General features: G+C 43.3%; 1 protein-coding gene across 24 annotated transcripts in view; it reads right to left on the bottom strand.

Moving 5' to 3' along the window:
* Window positions 1-266: 266 nt before the first annotated feature.
* nfasca (neurofascin homolog (chicken) a) overlaps window positions 267-19,292 on the bottom strand; it is a 208,048-nt gene continuing 189,022 nt past the window's right edge. For 17 of the 24 annotated variants that reach the window (XM_061783730.1, XM_061783728.1, XM_061783739.1 and 14 more), the window contains one exon: window positions 267-4,317. In XM_061783730.1, the coding sequence (XP_061639714.1) occupies window positions 4,089-4,317 (229 nt within the window). In that variant the 3' untranslated portion in view covers window positions 267-4,088. Of the gene's footprint in view, window positions 4,318-16,787; window positions 17,808-19,292 lie in introns of all 24 variants that reach the window. The other 7 variants (XM_061783731.1, XM_061783748.1, XM_061783751.1 and 4 more) reach the window with 4 other exon arrangements.

The raw sequence follows: 19,292 nt of genomic DNA, 5'->3' as shown, positions 1-19,292 counted from the left end.
TGTGATATGTTATCCTGTAAATGAAAGACATTGGTAAAAATTATTTGATTTTTTTTTTGTAGCATAAAGTAAGTCAATTGCTGGTGTAGCATAAAGTAAGTCAATTGCTGATGGAGGGGGCGTCATAAAATCTCGCCAACATTGGCACTGTTGTGTGTGCTTTTGGAAAGAAGTTGGAACTGTTCTTTCCTTACAAAGTCTTGGAAATTGTTTACTGTACAACAGCATCCAAATCTGGTTAGACAAAAAGACCAGCAGTCAGAAAGTAGAGAAAAGAAAATAGCTTTACTATAAAGAGGGCTTCGCTAGCAGAAGTTGCAACATCGCATCATACACGCGTACATGGTGAATACGTTTGACTTTTATTTTATTATTGGGTAGATGTTTCTTACAAAAGCTGTTAATTACATGTCAAAACAAGACACACTGCTTTGATAAACATAATAAAAAAGATGTCCATGTGATAATTGTATAAAAGCCAAAGAGCATAATAAATCATTAAGTTGCAAATGTTCTATTGTATAAGTAAAACACAGTGTACAACGGCACATTGACATTTTTTCCTTTCATGAAAGGTCAGGGGTAGACAGTGAGAAGATACACTGGACTCGTTTCCAATGAAAAAAATGTGCACAACAAAAGGACAAGGAGGGTAAATATGCATATTTTCTCTTGTTTGTCATGTGACCAGTTTACAACATCTGCTTTCTATGAGCTCCTGGCTGTGGGCATTATTTTGAGTAAGCTGCTGAAGTACAGTCAAGTACACTTTGGAGTGGACCATGATTACAGGGAAAGAGGTATCCCTGGGGTTTAAAAACATGGCCAGAACTATGGCTGTTGCTTGAATCAGTGTTTTTGTTCCATGTATTGGATGTATAGGACTCATTTCACACTCATCTTGAAAATGTTGGAAGACCTTTTCAGACACTACAGTTTATAGTGTGGAATTTGCCATAAGTATTTTCTTGCACCTCACAAGATTCTTAAAGGTTCAGATTTTATATGAGATTATTCATATTGTATGAGAAATAAGAATAACACCAAAACGAAAGTTAGGTTTACCAAATGTATATTTTTCCAGGCCTATAAACCCAATGTGTGCTACAAATGCAAAACGTCAGTTAAACTTCTGTACTGTCATATTTTCATAACAGAGAACTTCTTTTCCGTTCGGTTTCTACAGTAGTCATTTTTGAATATTTACTTAAAACCATCAATAAAAAATAAACTGATGTATTTGGGACAGTGTCTTACAATGTCAAAGCAACGGGTAACATTAAGTGGAGTGTGATTTTTTTTTTTCTTCCATTGTGCAAATGTTAGTCAAAGCTACATAGCAAGGGTGCCTGACATATTAAATGCCTGTTGCATTTTCTTTGTAGGTACAAATTAGTGACTGTTATTTTTTGTTGTTGGATAAAGCATTTGGGAAAAAACATTTCAATATTTACAAGAGTGGTTATTTGTTTGTGTGGATGCAGATGTACATAATGTATGCCAAATAAATATTAAACACCAACATTTCTTTTCTGTGTGGACGGACATAATTCTGAATAACAAGAGCGACAGTAATAGAACATGGGTACAAGAAGAGCAGCACAATGTCTCAATGAACATGACCATTTTCTGATGTATGACAACAAAATTAATTTGTTATTTCAGAAAAGCCAGTTTCTACAAAAATATATTGAACATGTAACACTTCCATACTGAGTTTAAGGTGTCATAATGAAAAATAACTGATTCTGGAAACATTTTGGCTATTTCTCACATCAAACAAATTGGTCTAAAATGTTTATCTAATAATTATTAAATAAATGCTTACTTTATTATTAGTATTAATTAATTAATAGTCGCCACATAAAGCAATAAATATAAGTACAAAATAAAAGTCTAATATAAAATGTTAACTTCAGTTGCTTACTGAAGAAAATTTTAAATCTTTTGGATTTAGCACTACTTTCTAGTGCTAAATTTAATTGTGCTGAATAAATGTAGATAGTCAGCCATTCTCGTTAGAATACAGACATGACAAATCAGTAAGCAGCTGTGGGAATAACAAGCGACGTACATTGTGTACACCTGTTACTGACTTGTTTTTCTTCTAAAAAGAGGGCCTTGATGTTTCTCATTTCCCTGTTTTGTGTCAAATGAATGTATTTTTGTCATGCTACGTTTCTTCAATTTATATGCATATCTGAAGCTTTGTTCAACTGTTTAAGGAATGGATTGCATTTAAAAAAACAAACAAGGATGTTTAAACTACTGTAAAAGATAGGTTCATATTAAACTTGAAGATGATTTTATGGATTAAAATTTGATGCAAAGTTGCCAAAGGATTGTTTAAAAAGCCTATTTGGACAGACTGACACATTTCTGTCCTCCAGAATAGAGAAAAGAGATTTGTGCCATTACTTTGCCATCAGGTCCTGCTATTGTGATGAACAAGACCATTATTGTATACTCACAATGCTACGCATACTGTGGTGTGTTTTGCAATTACTTGCAAATAATAATAATAATAATCAAACATTCCTATTTGCCTTGATATGTGTATGATATCGTTACTACTTCAGTGGGCTGTCTTCCCAAACTCAGCACTTCATCTATTCAGCTGGCCCAGGTCAGATATTAACAACCTTATTCAGGTTGGGCGAGGATACAACTACCTACATATTGCAGTATACAGTACCGTGAATCTTGATTGATGCCAAATCTATAGATGCAAACTGTTTTCTTATTAGATGGAAAGAGGTGGTACCAAACTAAAGAACCAATGTGAAATATTTTGCTTGAAATGAAACAAAGAAAAAAAAAAAATATAAACACACCTTCAGGATCTCAGATTCTGACACTCCATTCATGCCCTACAATGAGACTGCATGCATACCTGTATATGTTCTAATCGGTATTGATCTCAGCTAAAAACAAATGGGGAACTTTTGCTGCTGTCACCAATAAGAAAATACTTTTAAGAAAGTAGTAGGCTATAATAATATATAATAGCTATTTATGCCATTATCATGTGTGATTATGAGATTATTATGTTAAATAGATGCTGCAGTTTTGGTATGAAATGAATTAAATAAAGTGTGAGTAAACAGTGGGAAAAGATAATCATCATGTACACTTTAGAATAGATCAGTAAACAAATGTGACAGAATCAGTCAGCATACTTACAAGAGAATATTTTTTTTTCTAGTGGTGTTCCTCAAGCAAAAGTAACTCTTTGTTGCCTTCCAATTTTTCTTTAATTAAACTACTACCATGCTCAAAAATAAGTAGTTTTTGTACAAATGGGATACATTACCAACATACTCTGTCAGAGCTGCTATTAGCAGATATGGCTTTTTTTGTGTTTACCATATAGGACATCTGCACTACAACATTGGATTCAATGTTAGAAAAGCATGTTTACCACAGTTTAAAAGGCAAAGTGATTGTAATAGTGTGATATAGCCAGCAAGGGGTACACAAAAGAAGCTGTGTATTAAGGAATGTGGAATGGCATGGTGGTGGTGGTAGTGCATAGATGTAAGGGGCACTTAATTGTGTGCCAGGACTGCGTACAGTATTCATTAATATTTAATGAGTCATCTACCAGCAAACTCTTTCTTTGCGTATATCTCAATATGATAAACATATCTGCTAGCATCCTGGTGAGTTTGTTGGTTATAGGCTGAACATCACTGTCTAAAACCAAAAGAGTGACTGAAAATTTTGATGAAATAATGGAAAAAAATATGCAGAGTGCTTTTCGATGGCTTAAACCGCTGAAAGCTACCCCGAAGGCACACTGAAGTCTGTGTGGATAAAAGGTAGGCTGAGCACAAAGCGAAATGAGCACTTTGACCAAATTTCTTCTCCATGGGACGATTTTCCAAGTTCTGGAAATGTAAAATAAAGGCATGAATTATAATTTCTCTCCAGTATTATCTCACTTTACCTGCAGAGGAGGGCCTACAAAGTCACTGAAGAGGACCAGTTCTTTTCCTATTTTCATAGACAGTCTTCATCTGTGTGCGCATCAACAACACTCCAAAGCAGGCCATGTAAATGAGTGTAAAAAGTTGTGTAATGCAGTACTATGCCAGGGAGTAGATGGCATTGACCGGTGAGGTGGCCTCTGAGCTCTCATTGCCTTCTGTCTCATCCTTGTCCTTCTTCACTGTGTACTGACCGATGAAAGACCCATCCTCATTGAATTGGCCATCGCCGCCTTCACCGTAGTCCACCAGGCTGTCGTCGCTCTCCTTCACATTGCCCTCCAGTGATGTTTGGCTACCTTGAAGAGGCTTGTTGTCCTCATCGCTGCTGCAAGTCAAAGCGAAGCAGGGTCTTATTCTGTGATGTCAGAATGAGTATGGAAGGTCATGTATCTCAAAGAATCAACTGAGCACTCGGGCCAAGCCATGGAAATCTATTACCCAGTTCTTTAATATGATCTATCACTAAGCTGTGGCGTGCAAAAGAGTGTGCCGAGAGGACGGAGGCGCTGGGCATCTAAATCAGGGGGGGGAGCATCCAAATGAGTTTGGGTGGGCATTAAACCCGTCTCACCCGTATTTTCATCGGGAACATTTTTCATGAGCAGCCACACACCTCACACCCCCGGTTAACAATTGTTTGGTTTTGTTTTGGCAAGGGGCATCACTACCATTTGCATACCAATGTCACTGTGTCAATTTTCAATAATTTTTTCACATGCATGCTCGTGCCATTTTTACGTTTTCTATTCCTGTAATAAAAAAATACATGTCTCTCTTATATACAGGGAGAAAAAAAATAAGCCTTTTGTTTTTTTTGAGGGACTTACAATATTTCTTTTTCCCCTAATTACAACAATATTGAAGCCATGTAAATCATAAATATGAAAAATGAAGCAGCAAAGTGAAACACAAAATATGAGCCACAGGCAAAGCCTTTCGCCAAGTCTGTTGTACTAGTGACACCCACAACTTAAAAGAAATTACTTGATCATTAAAAATAGAAATTAGAAATAGATATACTTCCACGCAGGACAAAAAGTGTGTGTGTGTGTGTGGCCTCAACGAGCAGCTGCTGGGATCCCTGACGGATCCCACACGCCTCTTTGGGCCAGAGCTCGGCTCGCCACCAGGTCAACCGGCAGGGAAGTTATGAGCGCATCCCAAATGGGACAACAACTTTCCTGTCCTATTTCTTTTTCCTTTTTGCGCATCTGGGTTTTCTTCAACCAAACCTCCTTCGTTTCCGCATGAGATCTGGAGGAAGACCACCCCCAAAGACCAGCTGATCAGCATTCGTGAGTCGACACTGCAATCCTTACTATGATGTACAACATGAGTGCGTAATAATTGTGGGGAAATTACTAGCTTCATACGAAATGCCAACTTTGCCTTCTCTCGCTCTGACTCAACGCATTACCCGCTCACACACTCATTTAGTTTAGCACAGCGACCACACACGATGTCCTAATTTCCATTTTCGTATGCCTTATTTTCTTTCTTTCGTTTACCCTTAGTGTTATTTTCTTGTTGTACTTTCTAGTCCCCTCCTTGAGCCGTCACCTTATCGTGGTGGAGGGGTTTGTGTGTCCCAATGATCCTAGGAGCTAAGTTGTCTGGGGCTTTATGCCCCTGGCAGGGTCACCCATGGCAAACAGGTCCTAGGTGAGGGACCAGACAAAGCACGGCTCCAAAACCCCCTATGACGAGTACAATAAATGGATTCAGGTTTCCCTTGCCCGGACGGGGGTCACCGGGGCCCCCCTCTGGAGGTGGGGCTCGAAGGCGAGCCTGCCCCCATGGGGCCCGGCCGGGCACAGCCCGAAAGGGTAACATGGGTCCCCCTTCCCATGGGCTCACCACCTGTGGGAGGGGCCATAGGGGTCGGGTGCAGTGCGAGCTGGGCGGTGGCCGAAGGCTACAGAAGCTGGCTCTAGGGACGTGGATGTCACCTCTCTGGCAGGGAAGGAGCCCGAGTTGGTGTGTGAGGTTGAGAAGTTCCGACTAGATATAGTCGGACTCACTTCCACGCACAGCTTGGGCTCTGGTACCAGTCCTCTCGAGAGGGGTTGGACTCTCTTCCACTCTGGAATTGCCCACGGTGAGAGGCGCCGAGCAGGTGTGGGTATACTTATTGCTCCCCGGCTCGGCGCCTGTACGTTGGGGTTCACCCCGGTGGACCAGAGGGTAGCCTCCCTCTGCCTTCCGGTGGGGGGACGGGTCCTGACTGTTGTTTGTGCCTATGCACCAAATAGCAATTCAGAGTACCCACCCTATTTGGAGTCCCTGGAGGGGGTGCTGGAGAGCGCTCCTGCTGGGGACTCCATCGTTCTGCTGTGGGACTTCAATGCTCACGTGGGCAATGAAAGTGAGACCTGGAAGGGCGTGATTGGGAGGAACTGCCCCCCCCGATCAGAACTCGAGCGGTGTTCTGTTATTGGACTTCTGTGCTCATCACGGATTGTCCATAACGAACACCATGTTCAAGCATAAGGGTGTCCACACGTGCACTTGGCACCAGGACAACCTAGGTCGCAGTTCGATGATCGACTTTGTGGTCGTGTCATTGGACTTGCAGCCGCATGTCTTGGACACTCGGGTAAACTGTCAACTGATCACCACCTGGTGGTGAGTTGGCTCCAATGGTGGGGGAAGATTCCAGTCCGACGTGGCAGGCCCAAACGTATTGTGAGGGTCTGCTGGGAACGTCTGGCGGAATCCCTTGTCAGAAGGAATTTCAACTCCCACCTCCGACAGAACCATCGCGTGGACATCGGGGACAGTGCCTCTGGATTGGCAGACTGGGGTGGTGTTCCCCCTTTTTAAGAAGCGGGACCGGAGTGTGTGTTCCAACTACAGGGGGATCACACTCCTCAGCCTCCCTGGTAAGGTCTATTCAGGGGTGCTGGAGAGGAGGGTCCGTCGGGAAGTTGAATCTCAGATTCAGGAGGAGCAGTGTGGTTTTCGTCCTGGCCGTGGAACAGCTCGACACCCTTGGCAGGCTCCTTGAGGGTGCATGGGAGTTCGCCCAACCAGTCTACATGTGTTTTGTGGACTTGGAGAAGGCGTTCGACCGTGTCCCTCGGGGGGTCCTGTGGGGGGTGCTTCGGGAGTATGGGGTACCGAACCCCCTGATACAGGCTGTTCGGTCCCTGTACGACCGGAGTCAGAGTTTGGTCCGCATATCCGGCAGTAAGTCGGACTCGTTTCCGGTGAGGGTTGGACTCAAAGGCTGCCCTTTGTCACCGATTCTGTTCATAACTTTTATGGACAGAATTTCTAGGTGCAGCCGAGGCGTAGAGGGGGTCCGGTTTGGTGGCCTCAGTATTGCATCTCTGCTTTTTGCTGATGATGTGGTTCTGTTGGCTTCATTAAGCCGTGACCTCCAACTCTCAATGGAGCAGTTCGCAGCCGAGTGTGAAGCGGCTTGGATGAGAATCAGCACCTCCAAATCTGAGACCATGGTCCTCAGTCGGAAAAGGGTGGCGTGCCCTCTCCAGGTTGGGGATGAGATCCTGCCCCAAGTGGAGGAGTTCAAGTACCTTGGGGTCTTGTTCACGAGTGAGGGAAGAATCGAACGGGAGATTGACAGGCAGATCGGTGCAGCGTCTGCAGTGATGCGGACTTTGTATCGATCCGTTGTGGTAAAGAAGGAGCTAAGCCGAAAGCCGAAGCTCTCGATTTACCGGTCGATCTACGTTCCTACCTTCACCTATGGTCACCAGCTGTGGGTCGTGACCGAAAGAACAAGATCCAGGATACAAGTGGCGGAAATGAGTTTCCTCCGCAGGGTGTCCGGGCTCTCCCTTAGAGATAGGGTGAGAAGCTCGGTCATCCGGTCATCTCAGAGTAGAGTCGCTGCTCCTCCACATCGAGAGGAGCCAGATGAGGTGGCTGGGGCATCTGATTCGGATGCCTCCCGGACGCCTCCCTGGTGAGGTGTTCCGGGCACGTCCCACCGGGAGGAGATCCCGGGACGACCCAGGACACGCTGGAGAGACTACGTCGTTCGGCTGGCCTGGGAACGCCTTGGGATCCCCCGGAAGAGCTGGATGAAGTGGCTGGGGAGAGGGAAGTCTGGGCGTCCCTGCTAAAGCTACTGCCCCCGCGACCCGACCTCGGATACGCGGTAGAAAATGGATGGATGGATGGATAGTTTCTAGTTGTATTTGTGTGTTTCATTAACTATACCATAAAATTCCACTCATGGTCGTATTTTGTGTGTGTTCTGAATTTAAGTAAACCTCTGTAACCTAGGACTCAAAATGTCAGAGTATAGCAACCTACAGATCATGAGACTGATTTAAAAAGGTTTGTCGTCATTTCGCCTAAAGTTAAACTTGAAAAAACTGATGTGGAGCCCTTTTCGAGACATTAGTTTGATTTTTAACAATTAAATTAAACATGATAAACCGGAAGTAACGCAAACGTCGCTCCCGGCTTATTACTTTATCCTAAATTAATTACAATTCTTATTTCATACATAATCGCTACATTATTGGTGCCCTGTGTGACGCGATTTCAAGTTTTGAATTCAGAACACACAAAAATACAACGTATTTTCAGTAAGATCGACACATCGCCCGCCATCTTGTGTGTGGCATGTCTAAACGTAATCTGTGTTGAGCTGCATTCCGTACCGTAGACGCAGCGTTGCAGTGCTTGCAAACGTGAGAAAACTCAGATTAGCCTCTCAGTAAAACTAGAGTGTTTTTGGGGGAAAACGTGGCATCTGCGGCGGCCGCCATTTTGTCTGTCTGCTTTGTGTATTTCAACCATGAGGTTCGCCATGTGGTCGTTCGCGTAACACTTAGAGCCTTATGTAGCCCGCCATCTTTGCCGTCCACGTGACATCATGTGGCTCTTCTTCGGTTGGTCTGTGCGCTCGACTGCCATCTCATGGACGTTTGCGTCATGATGTAACCTCTGACCCCCCACACACCCCATTCGAAGTTAGCCATTAGCCACCTACCCGCTAGCAAGCTACTGACGATCGCCTGACCAATCGATGATTGTTACTTTGGGAACAATAAACTTAGCATGTGTCTGTCGCACCACGTTATGATTTTCTGCTGTTTGGCTTGTGCCTTTTCGACTAGTTTTAACCACGCTGCGCGCCGCGAGCCACCGCCCTGTCCGGGAGCCTAGCGTAACCTAGCAACCGCTAGCCGCTAAACTACCGCATACGCCGAATGCCGCGATTGCTTTTATTAATTTAAAAGCTTCCGTTTGTGACCGCTTTCAAAACGCTGAGAGCCGCGATTTCTTTTATTAATTTAAAGGTTGATTTTTTTCTTTTTCTCTCGTTTGTAAAACGGCTAAAGCCATTCAATCCGATTGCGATTGTGATTAATTTAAACATTCCGGTTGTCGCTAGTTTGCTTAAACACAACCGCTACAATTTTACGATTGAAGCTTTGTGCTTTTTTAAATTTTTAACCAATTTTGAGACTTACATCATGAGAGTATGACAAGCTTTAACAACGAAGGCCCTGCATCACCCAAGCGATAAACTCCATCTTCCGTCTGCATACGTGCACTACACATTACAGTAACCAGTGACTTACTCTTTTACAAAGTGGTTTATTAATTAATTGCTTGTCTATTTTTTATCACTTTGGGTTTTATTTACAAAAACAACATTTTTATTTTTGCTTCAAAACTAATTTGTCTGGAAAGTTTTGCTTTTTGAACTTTTTCTGCTTTGCCTCTCTCCTCTGTTAGAGCCAATATTATTGGAAGCCATACAAGCAATTAATTAATTCACAAACCTAATTATGAGTACATTTAACTTCTACCCAAAGTTAAATAAAACTTATGTGAATTAGCTAAAGTCCTACTTGAGTTCACAAATTGAATTGACTTGGAGTGACACCGTCACACACCGTCAAATCAATTTGCATAACTAAATCATAACTAGATTTAATTTATTTACCTGAGCCAAATAAATTAATTAGTTGAATTAGTTTAAAACTTAGTTGAAAAGCTGATTCTTCTCACTCCACCTGGATGCCTTCGCAAGGGTTTTGAATCAAAGATTAAATTGCTCAACCTCGCGCAGCAATTTTAATTCGATCGAATTAATTTGTATACAAAATTTTACGACAATTTTGTTCTATGTGATTACTGCTTCTAAGCATGTTCTCAAATACTTTTAAAAGTTACGTGATGAAGATTGACACCATAGTTTGCAAACGCTATTTAATTGTTTAACAATTAATTACACTGCTTACATTGTGCATCTCTTCCAAACTAGACGCACCGTGTACAGCAACTGCACACACAATGCAATTATGGCAGAACTTGTAAAAAGTCCCAGCCATTATGACAGTCTCAACTTGTTAACACAGCTTGTAAGTAAACTTACAAAAGACCTCGTTCCAGGCTATGCAGAATCTGTCAAAGATGCTAGCCTTGAAGCCCTCAATAGCAACATGGCACAAATTATGACTGACACTGAGCATAAAACCTAAACAGATAAAAATCTTTTGCGGACGCTCAGATGCAAAGTTGTAAACTTAGTGTCGCAGCTAAAATGGTGCGATGGGGAAGAGAACGGAATTAGACTCAAATTAGAAGCTGAACAGCAGCAACAAACCAATTTAAGGGCACAACTAGCAGAGTCCAACACTCGTTTAAACCTTGCACAAGCTCGCCTCGTTGATTTCGAAACGCAGCTTGAGATGCTGAAAGAGGAACATGCTCAACGTGTCGCGTCCTAATGTGAGCCCCTGCTTGGAGGCCACGCCCCCGAGCTCGGCCAGCCCGCCGTGATGGTCTGTTCTGGCTCTGACGTCTCTGTGCATTCGGCTAATTACCAATGACAAGCGTCCCGTCCAACAGACCGTGGGCAAGCACATAACCGACCACTGCGATGACCAGTTAACACCCGTTACTAAAATCAAAATTCGCGGACCAAAACCCAGTTCGACAATCCGAACTCGATAGTCTCCGACCATGCCCTGTGACTCACTGAATGACTCACAGGGAATGTTAATGAAACATCAAGGAAATTTTACTTGACAACCACACTTGAACTTAGGTTCCAATAGGACAGACTCGTGGATACTGCAGCAGACCTCACTATCATGTCCGAGGATGTGTTTGACCTACTGCGTGACAAAGTACAGGAAGACAGCCGTACATTCAACCTTCAACACTGAAATGACAATTTGCCCCCTTGCTTTGGTGAACACCCACTTAAGCTCGCGAGTGTTGTTGCAATGGACAATAGGGCCACATTCCATAATTCATCCTGTGTTCGTGTCATCTGTCAAGTCAGTACCTTTGCTCATTGGACAAGATCTGCTAAGTCGTTTCATGCCATTAATTGACTAAACGAGGCGCGAGATTTATGCACAGGTGCGCCGGCCCCTGGAGCGGCCAGAACACAAAAGAGAATCCTCCCAGTGCTACACAAGACTCCACCCACGATGCACCATACACGAAACAAAGGATTGTCAACACGGTGAGACTGGACCGGGCAAGCAAGCCCAGCCTCCGTGACAGCATCCTTGCTACGCCAAGTCCGCCAACACAGATGCTCAACCAAGAAACAGGTGAAACCAAACTTGCTTCTCCGCTGCAAACCGCTAACATAAGGACCAAAATAAAACGCATCCACAGTGCCCCCACCGGGGACGTCTGTAGCGTTACTACTATCGAGAGACAACTTCGGGAATTGCAGTCCAAAATCCCAAACACCCGACAACGCATGGCTGACAAAGTAGTCAATTCCTGGTCAATAAGCAACCTGCTACAAGTAGCCATTTTAGTTCTTAACATTTGCTGTGTAATTTTAAACCAAAATAGCCAGGCCATAACCACACTGTTGATAAACGACTATGTGAAATTGCGCCCTTTCTAGACAACTTTGCAAAAGATAGAATTCTCCCACATTTGGGACCCCTCAGCTCTTTTAAAATCACTCTGTCTATGGCCCTGACAGGCCCCACCAATCCGGCCCATCTCAGGTCTTTCCTTACAAGCTCCACGGCTCTGCATGTCAATCCTGAGTTCCAAAGAAAAAACATTCTTGTCGCTGGCGCAACCAAAGATGCCCTCAAAGATGCCACGCTGCATAGTGAGGATGCTGCTTGGTACCACCTACCATCCAGCAGTTATGACAGCCCAATTGTGATTTCTAAGTTTCTCAAACAGCGCAAATTTGAAAAATGAAAAATTAGATTTGAAGGAACTCAGGTGTTTGAGATCACCAACACTAAGGTGTCAAAACCCCTGTTTGCACATTCCGGCTGTGCTACAGATCTTAACTTTGTGGCCCTAACCATCCTCGACCACTACATGATTTTCAGCCGAGCCTCCCTGCTCTACCGAAAGACCCAGGAGCAGTGGCGCTGCTCAGAACAGCACTCCAATGCTTGCCTGAGGTCTTCTGGTAGAAAGGAATGGCCGAGCTCGTAAATGTCCCAGCTCAAAGCGTGCAGGAGGTCCTCCCCCTCTGACCGAACGTTCCCGGATCTCCTTGCTTCCTCTCTGACTTAGGCTAAGTTTCCTTTCCTTTGTACAGACTAGAACACCTGGCTTTCACCTCTTCTTTTTGGTTACTATTTGAGTGATTCACCCCTTACAGTAGAGTTTTATTTTTCCCTTTTTCTTGTTTTTGGAGACTCCCTCTGTTTGCTTGGAGGGAGCGGGGCTGAATGACTTTTTTTCTTCTTTCCCTTCTTGTCTCCTCTTTCTCTTATTTTTGGAGAGGCCAACAAAGACTCTTCGTCAACGTTTGTGGTAGTCTTTTCCCCTGTTTCTCGCAACTGCACAGCCTCTTGACCTCACCACATAGAAACAACATTGACATCTATATTCACATATTGACACACACATTGAGTAAGAAGCTGTCATGGACACCTGTTAAAAAGGGGGGAGGGGGTAGTATGCACTAATGTTGTACTCTGGGAACCGCATAGATGTCGCCAAAGCCCGCCATTGAGCCGAACTTTTGCCGACGAAGGGGGGATATGTAGCGGACATGCACGGCGCAACTTTGAGGCGTCACAGAGACTCGCGACCACCTGAGAACTCCCACTCCTCCACGCTGCCCTGCTGTGAGATGGCGACTAGGACAGGGCCTGGTGTACGTCAAGTGGACCTTAACCTAATTAGCAGCTTCCCGTCAAATCTTGATTCCTGTCTTCAAAAGACTCCTTCCCTGACCAAAAGATTGGAGGGACACTCCCTTCAAGCAGCCTATGTGGTTAATATTCACCCATACGTGTGAGGCGCCACCCACTGGCGTTGAGAGGAACTGTAAACAGAACTTGTGGACCTTTGTTTGTTAACAGAAAATAAAATGTCCGTTTTTATACCTTGCAAACTGTAGAAATATTCCAAATGTATGCCTTGGTGTCTGTGTCCCCATTTTCACTTTGACAGGTCCTCTGCATGATTTCGAAAGCTGTTCATGATTTGAAATCAAACAGTACGAAATGTTGTATTGAATAATAAGGAACCCATCTGCCACGACCAAAGCTTAAACAATGAATCTATGCGTGAGAGTACAAGGTTGGGAGTGTTTGAGATTATTATTTTAAAACCTATTTACTCAAATTTGTGGGCAAGATTCAGGCTGGTGGCGTGGTCTTCTCCAAATCGGCACTCTCTCTTCCTACGCCCCACCCCTGGGGTATTTATCTCTAAACTCACACCTTTCTCAGAGTAGAGTAGAATTGAGCTGAGTTGAGGCTTCTTTTTCCTTCTGTGCTGGTAGCTCGCCAGCTGGGTGGCCTCGGGCCACCCCTCCCCCTTCTTTTGTTCCCCTTTTGTCCTCGGGCACCGCCGGGTGCCACCACGTGCGCGAACGCCCGCCGCAACCAAGCTGGTGGCGTTTTCGATTGAAGAAGTCGACCATGCGGCTCCGATCGCTTTCCCTAGCCACGATCGGTCGGCGGGGCCTCAATGAGCAGCTGCTGGGATCCCTGACGGATCCCGCACGCCTCTGAGGGCCAGAGCTCGGCTCGCCACCAGGTCAACCAGCAGGGAAGTTATGAGCGCATCCCCTTTTGTCCACATCTTTCCTTTCCTATTTCTTTTTTCTTTTTGTGCATCTGGGTTTCCTTAAACCAAACCTCCTTCGTTTCCACCTGAGATCCGGAGGAAGACCATCCCCAAAGACCAGCTGATCAGCGTTCGTGAGTCGACACTGCAATCCTTACTATGATGTATAACATCAGTGCGTAATAATTGGGGGGAAATTACTAGCTTCATACGAAATCCCAACTTTGCCCTCTCTTGCTCTGACTCAACGCATTAAACACTCACATGCTCATTTAGTTTAGCCCAGCGACCACACACGATGTCCTAATTTCCATTTTCGTACGCCTTATTTTCGTTCTTTCGTTCACCCTTAGTGTTATTTTCTTGTTGTAGTTGTAGTTGTGTGTTTCATTAAATATACCGTAATATTCCACTCGTGGTCGTATTTTGTGTGTGTTCTGAATTTAAGTAAACCTCTGTAACCTAAGACTCAAAATGTCGTAGAGTGTACCAACCTACATATCATGAGACTGATTTAAAAAGGTTTGTCGTCATTTCAGCTAAAGTTAAACTTGAAAAATTTGACGTGGTGCCCTTTTCGAGACATTAGTTTGATTTTTAACAATTAAATTAAACTTACGATAAACCGGAAGTGACACAAACGTCGCTCCCGGCTTATTACTTTATCCTAAATTAATTACAATTCTTATTTCATACCTAATCGCTACAATTATATAAACGCCCAGCCCTAGTCTGGGCCAAGATTCAAACCCAGAACCTTTGACTGTGAGGGAGACGTCCTAACCTCATTCGCCACTATGCTGCCCTTTGTGGGAACTGCTAGAGGCCGGGTGATCATTAAAGATGCTATATTTTACCAAACCAACTTTTTCTACTATTTGGGATGTAATATTGTCTCAATGGTGCCTCAGTAAACATGTGAAATATTAATTAAAATCTTCCACACATTCCTGTGTTCCAGATGTTTTTCTGCCAAGAGGCCTGAAATTAGGTCATTGGAATTTCTCTACCTTATCTACATTACTACCGAAGATCTCCGCCTTCCCTTTCCGCTCCCGAGCCAGCGCTGTCAACATAACAAACGTGCGCTCTCACAAGTGTGTCTTTCTAAATGGAGGCAACCAATCTGAGGAAATATGGACAAAGTGGATACAAAACTGTGTCAAACCAAAGTAGCTGTCAGAGGGGCCTTTTCTGGAGACTCATATGACAAAACCAAGGTGTTCTTTGAAATGAAACTGGCACTTTTATACTAAGTCCATATTAGAGAGTCACTCTATGGAGGTCTAAATAGCCAAAATACGGGACCTTCAAGGATGTCAGATATCTGGCTCTCCCTCTGATCCAAAGTGATTTTTCTGCATCACTTTGTGTATTTCTCAGTGTGCATGCTTTTTAAATAGTAACTAATCTATAAACGGAAGGAAAAAAATCCTTTACAGGTAACACAATTATGCTAATTATCTCATACAGACCACTGGGTTCACAAGCAAAGCTAATAGCAGTCGGCTATATCATGATGTGACTAAAGGGACAAATGTGACTTTCTTGAATTAAAAATATCTTGAATTAGATTCAACTATAAATTACCATTGACTTATCCAAAGTCGATAATGTGTTTAAGGTTTGAACTTGAACTGCATGTGTGTGTGTTTAAAGAGTGGAGATGAAGGCTTTGGGCTTTATTTTCGTAGACTGTACATCTGCAGCGGGGCGCAAAAACTGCCGTATCCTGATTTTCATGAAAGCGCAAGGTTTGCTTGCGTGTTTGCCAATTTGGCAGACTGATCAGCGCCAAGCTGAGTGTTTCGGCACAATGAGGGTGTGTCCTTGAAGTTGGGACACATTTGGTGGCAGAAAGTCTGTTTAAACTAAATTTACTGCTCAGACCCTGTCCAACTGCCAGCACAGTTGGTCGAACGCGTTTTTCATATATTTGATCAGGGCAAAGGCAGACAGATTCTGAGGTCTGCAGACATGTGGTGGATGTCAGACGTATTCCATTCATGAATATGTGAACAGTGGGCATTAGACCCTCTGAATAATTGTAGAATCAATTCATTGAAGGCATTATTCTTCTTCCTCTACTTATTATTATTATCATTATTATATTTTGTAAATCATCTCACTGGCCGGTACAGCTACGGGGCCACACATACGATTGGAGATTAGGATAAATGCATGAGCTCATGGACATATTTATGTCATCAGCGGTTATCACCAGCTCATTTTGTATTGAATAAGGATGCCAGCTCACATTGTCTGTTGCCACACCGGCCAAGAGCGATTACGCATTGTCCTCTTCCGCACAGAGAAATCTCCATGTAAGACTGTGAGTGCGCTGCATTCAAAGGGAATGAGAGGAGCCGCTTTGATTGGACAGGATTGATGTCGACTGTGATCACGCTCACAGCAGTGCAGATGTCCTTCTTTTAGATGCACTGGAGTGTGCTGGTACACAAAATTACAGTGTAACCCACTGCCACGCAGAGTTATGTCACGCATCACCGTGGATTTGCACCAGCCATGAAAATAGAGCCCAAAATCTTGGCTTTTATTGATTGGTTTATTTTTATGCGATCAAAATTGAAAATCCATAACAAGTAAGGATGGCACTCTTTCGAGATTGACCTCGACCATAAAGCAGATGTTTTATTCTTTTTTATGCTTTAGTCAAACAGGCTGTCAACACCTATTCTGATATCCTCATTGCAAATCCTGGACATGCACAGTGCCAGGAGAAATACCTTGACAAAACCAAAGTACCTGCGCTTGTTTTGGTACCTGTATAGCATAGATGAGTCATTTCGGCGTATGAGAGAGAGACAAGTTGGGATGAAAGGGCAAGAAAGGAGTGAAGTGTTAGCTTGGAGGAAAGCGGAGCGCTTCACAAAAACACGGGGTTCAACACGCTTCAGAAATGAGTACATGAATCTGACCACAGGGTCTGAATGTCACAGTGATTAGTCATTACCATACATAAAGATTTCCCACAGCACTAAACCAGCAAACACCAGCACCCATCGGGTGATAATAAATGCTCAATGTACTGTATACTGTACATTGCTCGCATAACTGAATAGGAACAAAATGTTGTGACATCAAAGATACCTCCCTATCATTCATTCCAAGACAGAATTGCATACTTCGAGCATTAGCTTTTCAGCAAAGGTGAGACTTTAAAAAGCATGCAGTAAAATTAGTAATTCAAATAAGTTTTATATTATGTAGTATCAAAACATCCATCCATCCATCCATTTTCTGAGCCGCTTCTCCTCACTAGGGTCGCGGGCGTGCTGGAGCCTATCCCAGCTGTCATCGGGCAGGAGGCGGGGTACACCCTGAACTGGTTGCCAGCCAATCGCAAGGCACATAGGAACAAACAACCATTCGCACTCACAGTCATGCCTACGGGCAATTTAGAGTCTCCAATTCATGCATGTTTTTTTTGGGATGTGGGAGGAAACCGGAGTACCCAGAGAAAACCCACGCAGGCACGGGGAGAACATGCAAACTCCACACAGGCGGGGCCGGGGATTGAACCCGGGTCCTCAGAACTGTGAGGCTGACGCTCTAACCAGTCGGCCACCGTGCCGCAAGTATCAAAACAATGTGACTAAAAATAAAGTTTTATGTAAGGTTTACATTGATTCAGAATTATTTCAGCTAGTAGTGTAAAAAAAAGGTAAGGGAAGTTAAGTGTTGTTAGCATGCAACACAAAACACGTTTTAGTCTAATTGGAGGGAAACAAGACATTAGTCATTGTTCTTTAACAAGAATGATGCCTCAGCAATCAGTAGGACCTGAAAGGAGCAAAAGAGACAATACACCACAGTAAACACTTTTGGTCTGACGTAAAACACTTAAATATGTCCAACTGCTTGTTGTTTGGAGACAAAGTTTCTTCGTTTAAGGATGACAGAATACATTTTCAGAACCACTGAACCATGCCCGCTGCAAGTCACACAGGAGGTGTTTGGGAAAGTCACATTCGTACAATTAAATGCGTGTTTAATGCCACTCTTTGCTACGTCCAGGTTGAATCTCAAAACGTTCGAGGAATTCATGGCCGCGATTTACAGCCTGCTTTTGACAGTGGATGAGTTCAATGGGCCTCATTCACTAATAAATGCATAGAGATGGTCTTACTCTGCACAGTTTAGCGTATACGCAAAATTACCGTCGGATTCATGACACCTGTGTACGAGCCACTTTTCTTCTCACCCCCGAGCATATGTTAGTGAATCAGAATTCATTCAAAATGAGGAGTACATGTCCGCGAGCAATTTGTTTAAACCACACCCCTATTTCCCTATAAAAGGCTATCTGTTTGATACATCTAAACCAATGCGAGGAGGTTTAAAGTTGTGAGAGATGTCGCCCAAAACTGAATATTTTCTTAATCTTTATCCTATTTTCAAAATTATCCGAAAATTTATCCGAAAGCTTGCTAAACATTCAGAAACATCCATCCATCCATTTTCTGTACCGCTTATCCTTACTAGGGTTGCGGATGTGCTGGAGCCCATCCCAGCTAACTACGGGCAGGAGGCGGGGTACACCCTGAACTGGTTGCCATCCAATCGCAGCATTCAGAAACAGAGGATATATAATAAGGATGTTAATTATTCATCTATTTTCTAATTGAAGACTCTAAATTGCCCATAGGTGTGAAGGTGAGTGCGAATGGTTGTTTGTTTATACAGTGGGTACGGAAAGTATTCAGACCCCCTTAAATTTTTCACTTTTTTTTATATTGCAGCCATTTGCTATAATCATGTAAATTCATTTTTTTCCACATTAATGTACACACAGCACCCCATATTCAAAGAAAAAAAAATGTATTGTTTAAATTTTTGTTGATTTATTAAAAAAGAAAAACTGAAATATCACACAGCTATAAGTATTCAGACCCTTTGCTATGACACTCATATTTAACTCGGGTGCTGTCCATTTCTTCTGATCAGCCTTAAGATGGTTTTACACCTTCATTGGATTCCAGCTGTGTTTGATTATACTGATTGGACTTGATTAGGAAATCCACACCCCTGTCTATATAAGACCTTACAGCTCACAGTGCATGTCAGAGCAAATGAGAATCATGAGGTCCAAGGAACTGCCTGAAGAGCTCAGAGACAGAATTGTGGCAAGGCACAGATCTGGCCAAGGTTACAAAAAAATTTCTGCTGCACTTACGGTTCCTAAGAGCACAGTGTCATGGGTGTGTGTTCCGGTTTTTGTCTTCCCCCTGTTTCACACACACCTGCTCCTGAGAGCATCTTCACCAC

Source organism: Phyllopteryx taeniolatus, chromosome 9 (assembly GCF_024500385.1).
Source record: "Phyllopteryx taeniolatus isolate TA_2022b chromosome 9, UOR_Ptae_1.2, whole genome shotgun sequence".
NCBI classification, from domain to species: Eukaryota; Metazoa; Chordata; class Actinopteri; order Syngnathiformes; family Syngnathidae; genus Phyllopteryx; species Phyllopteryx taeniolatus.
This window is presented reverse-complemented; position numbering and strand designations above follow the sequence as displayed.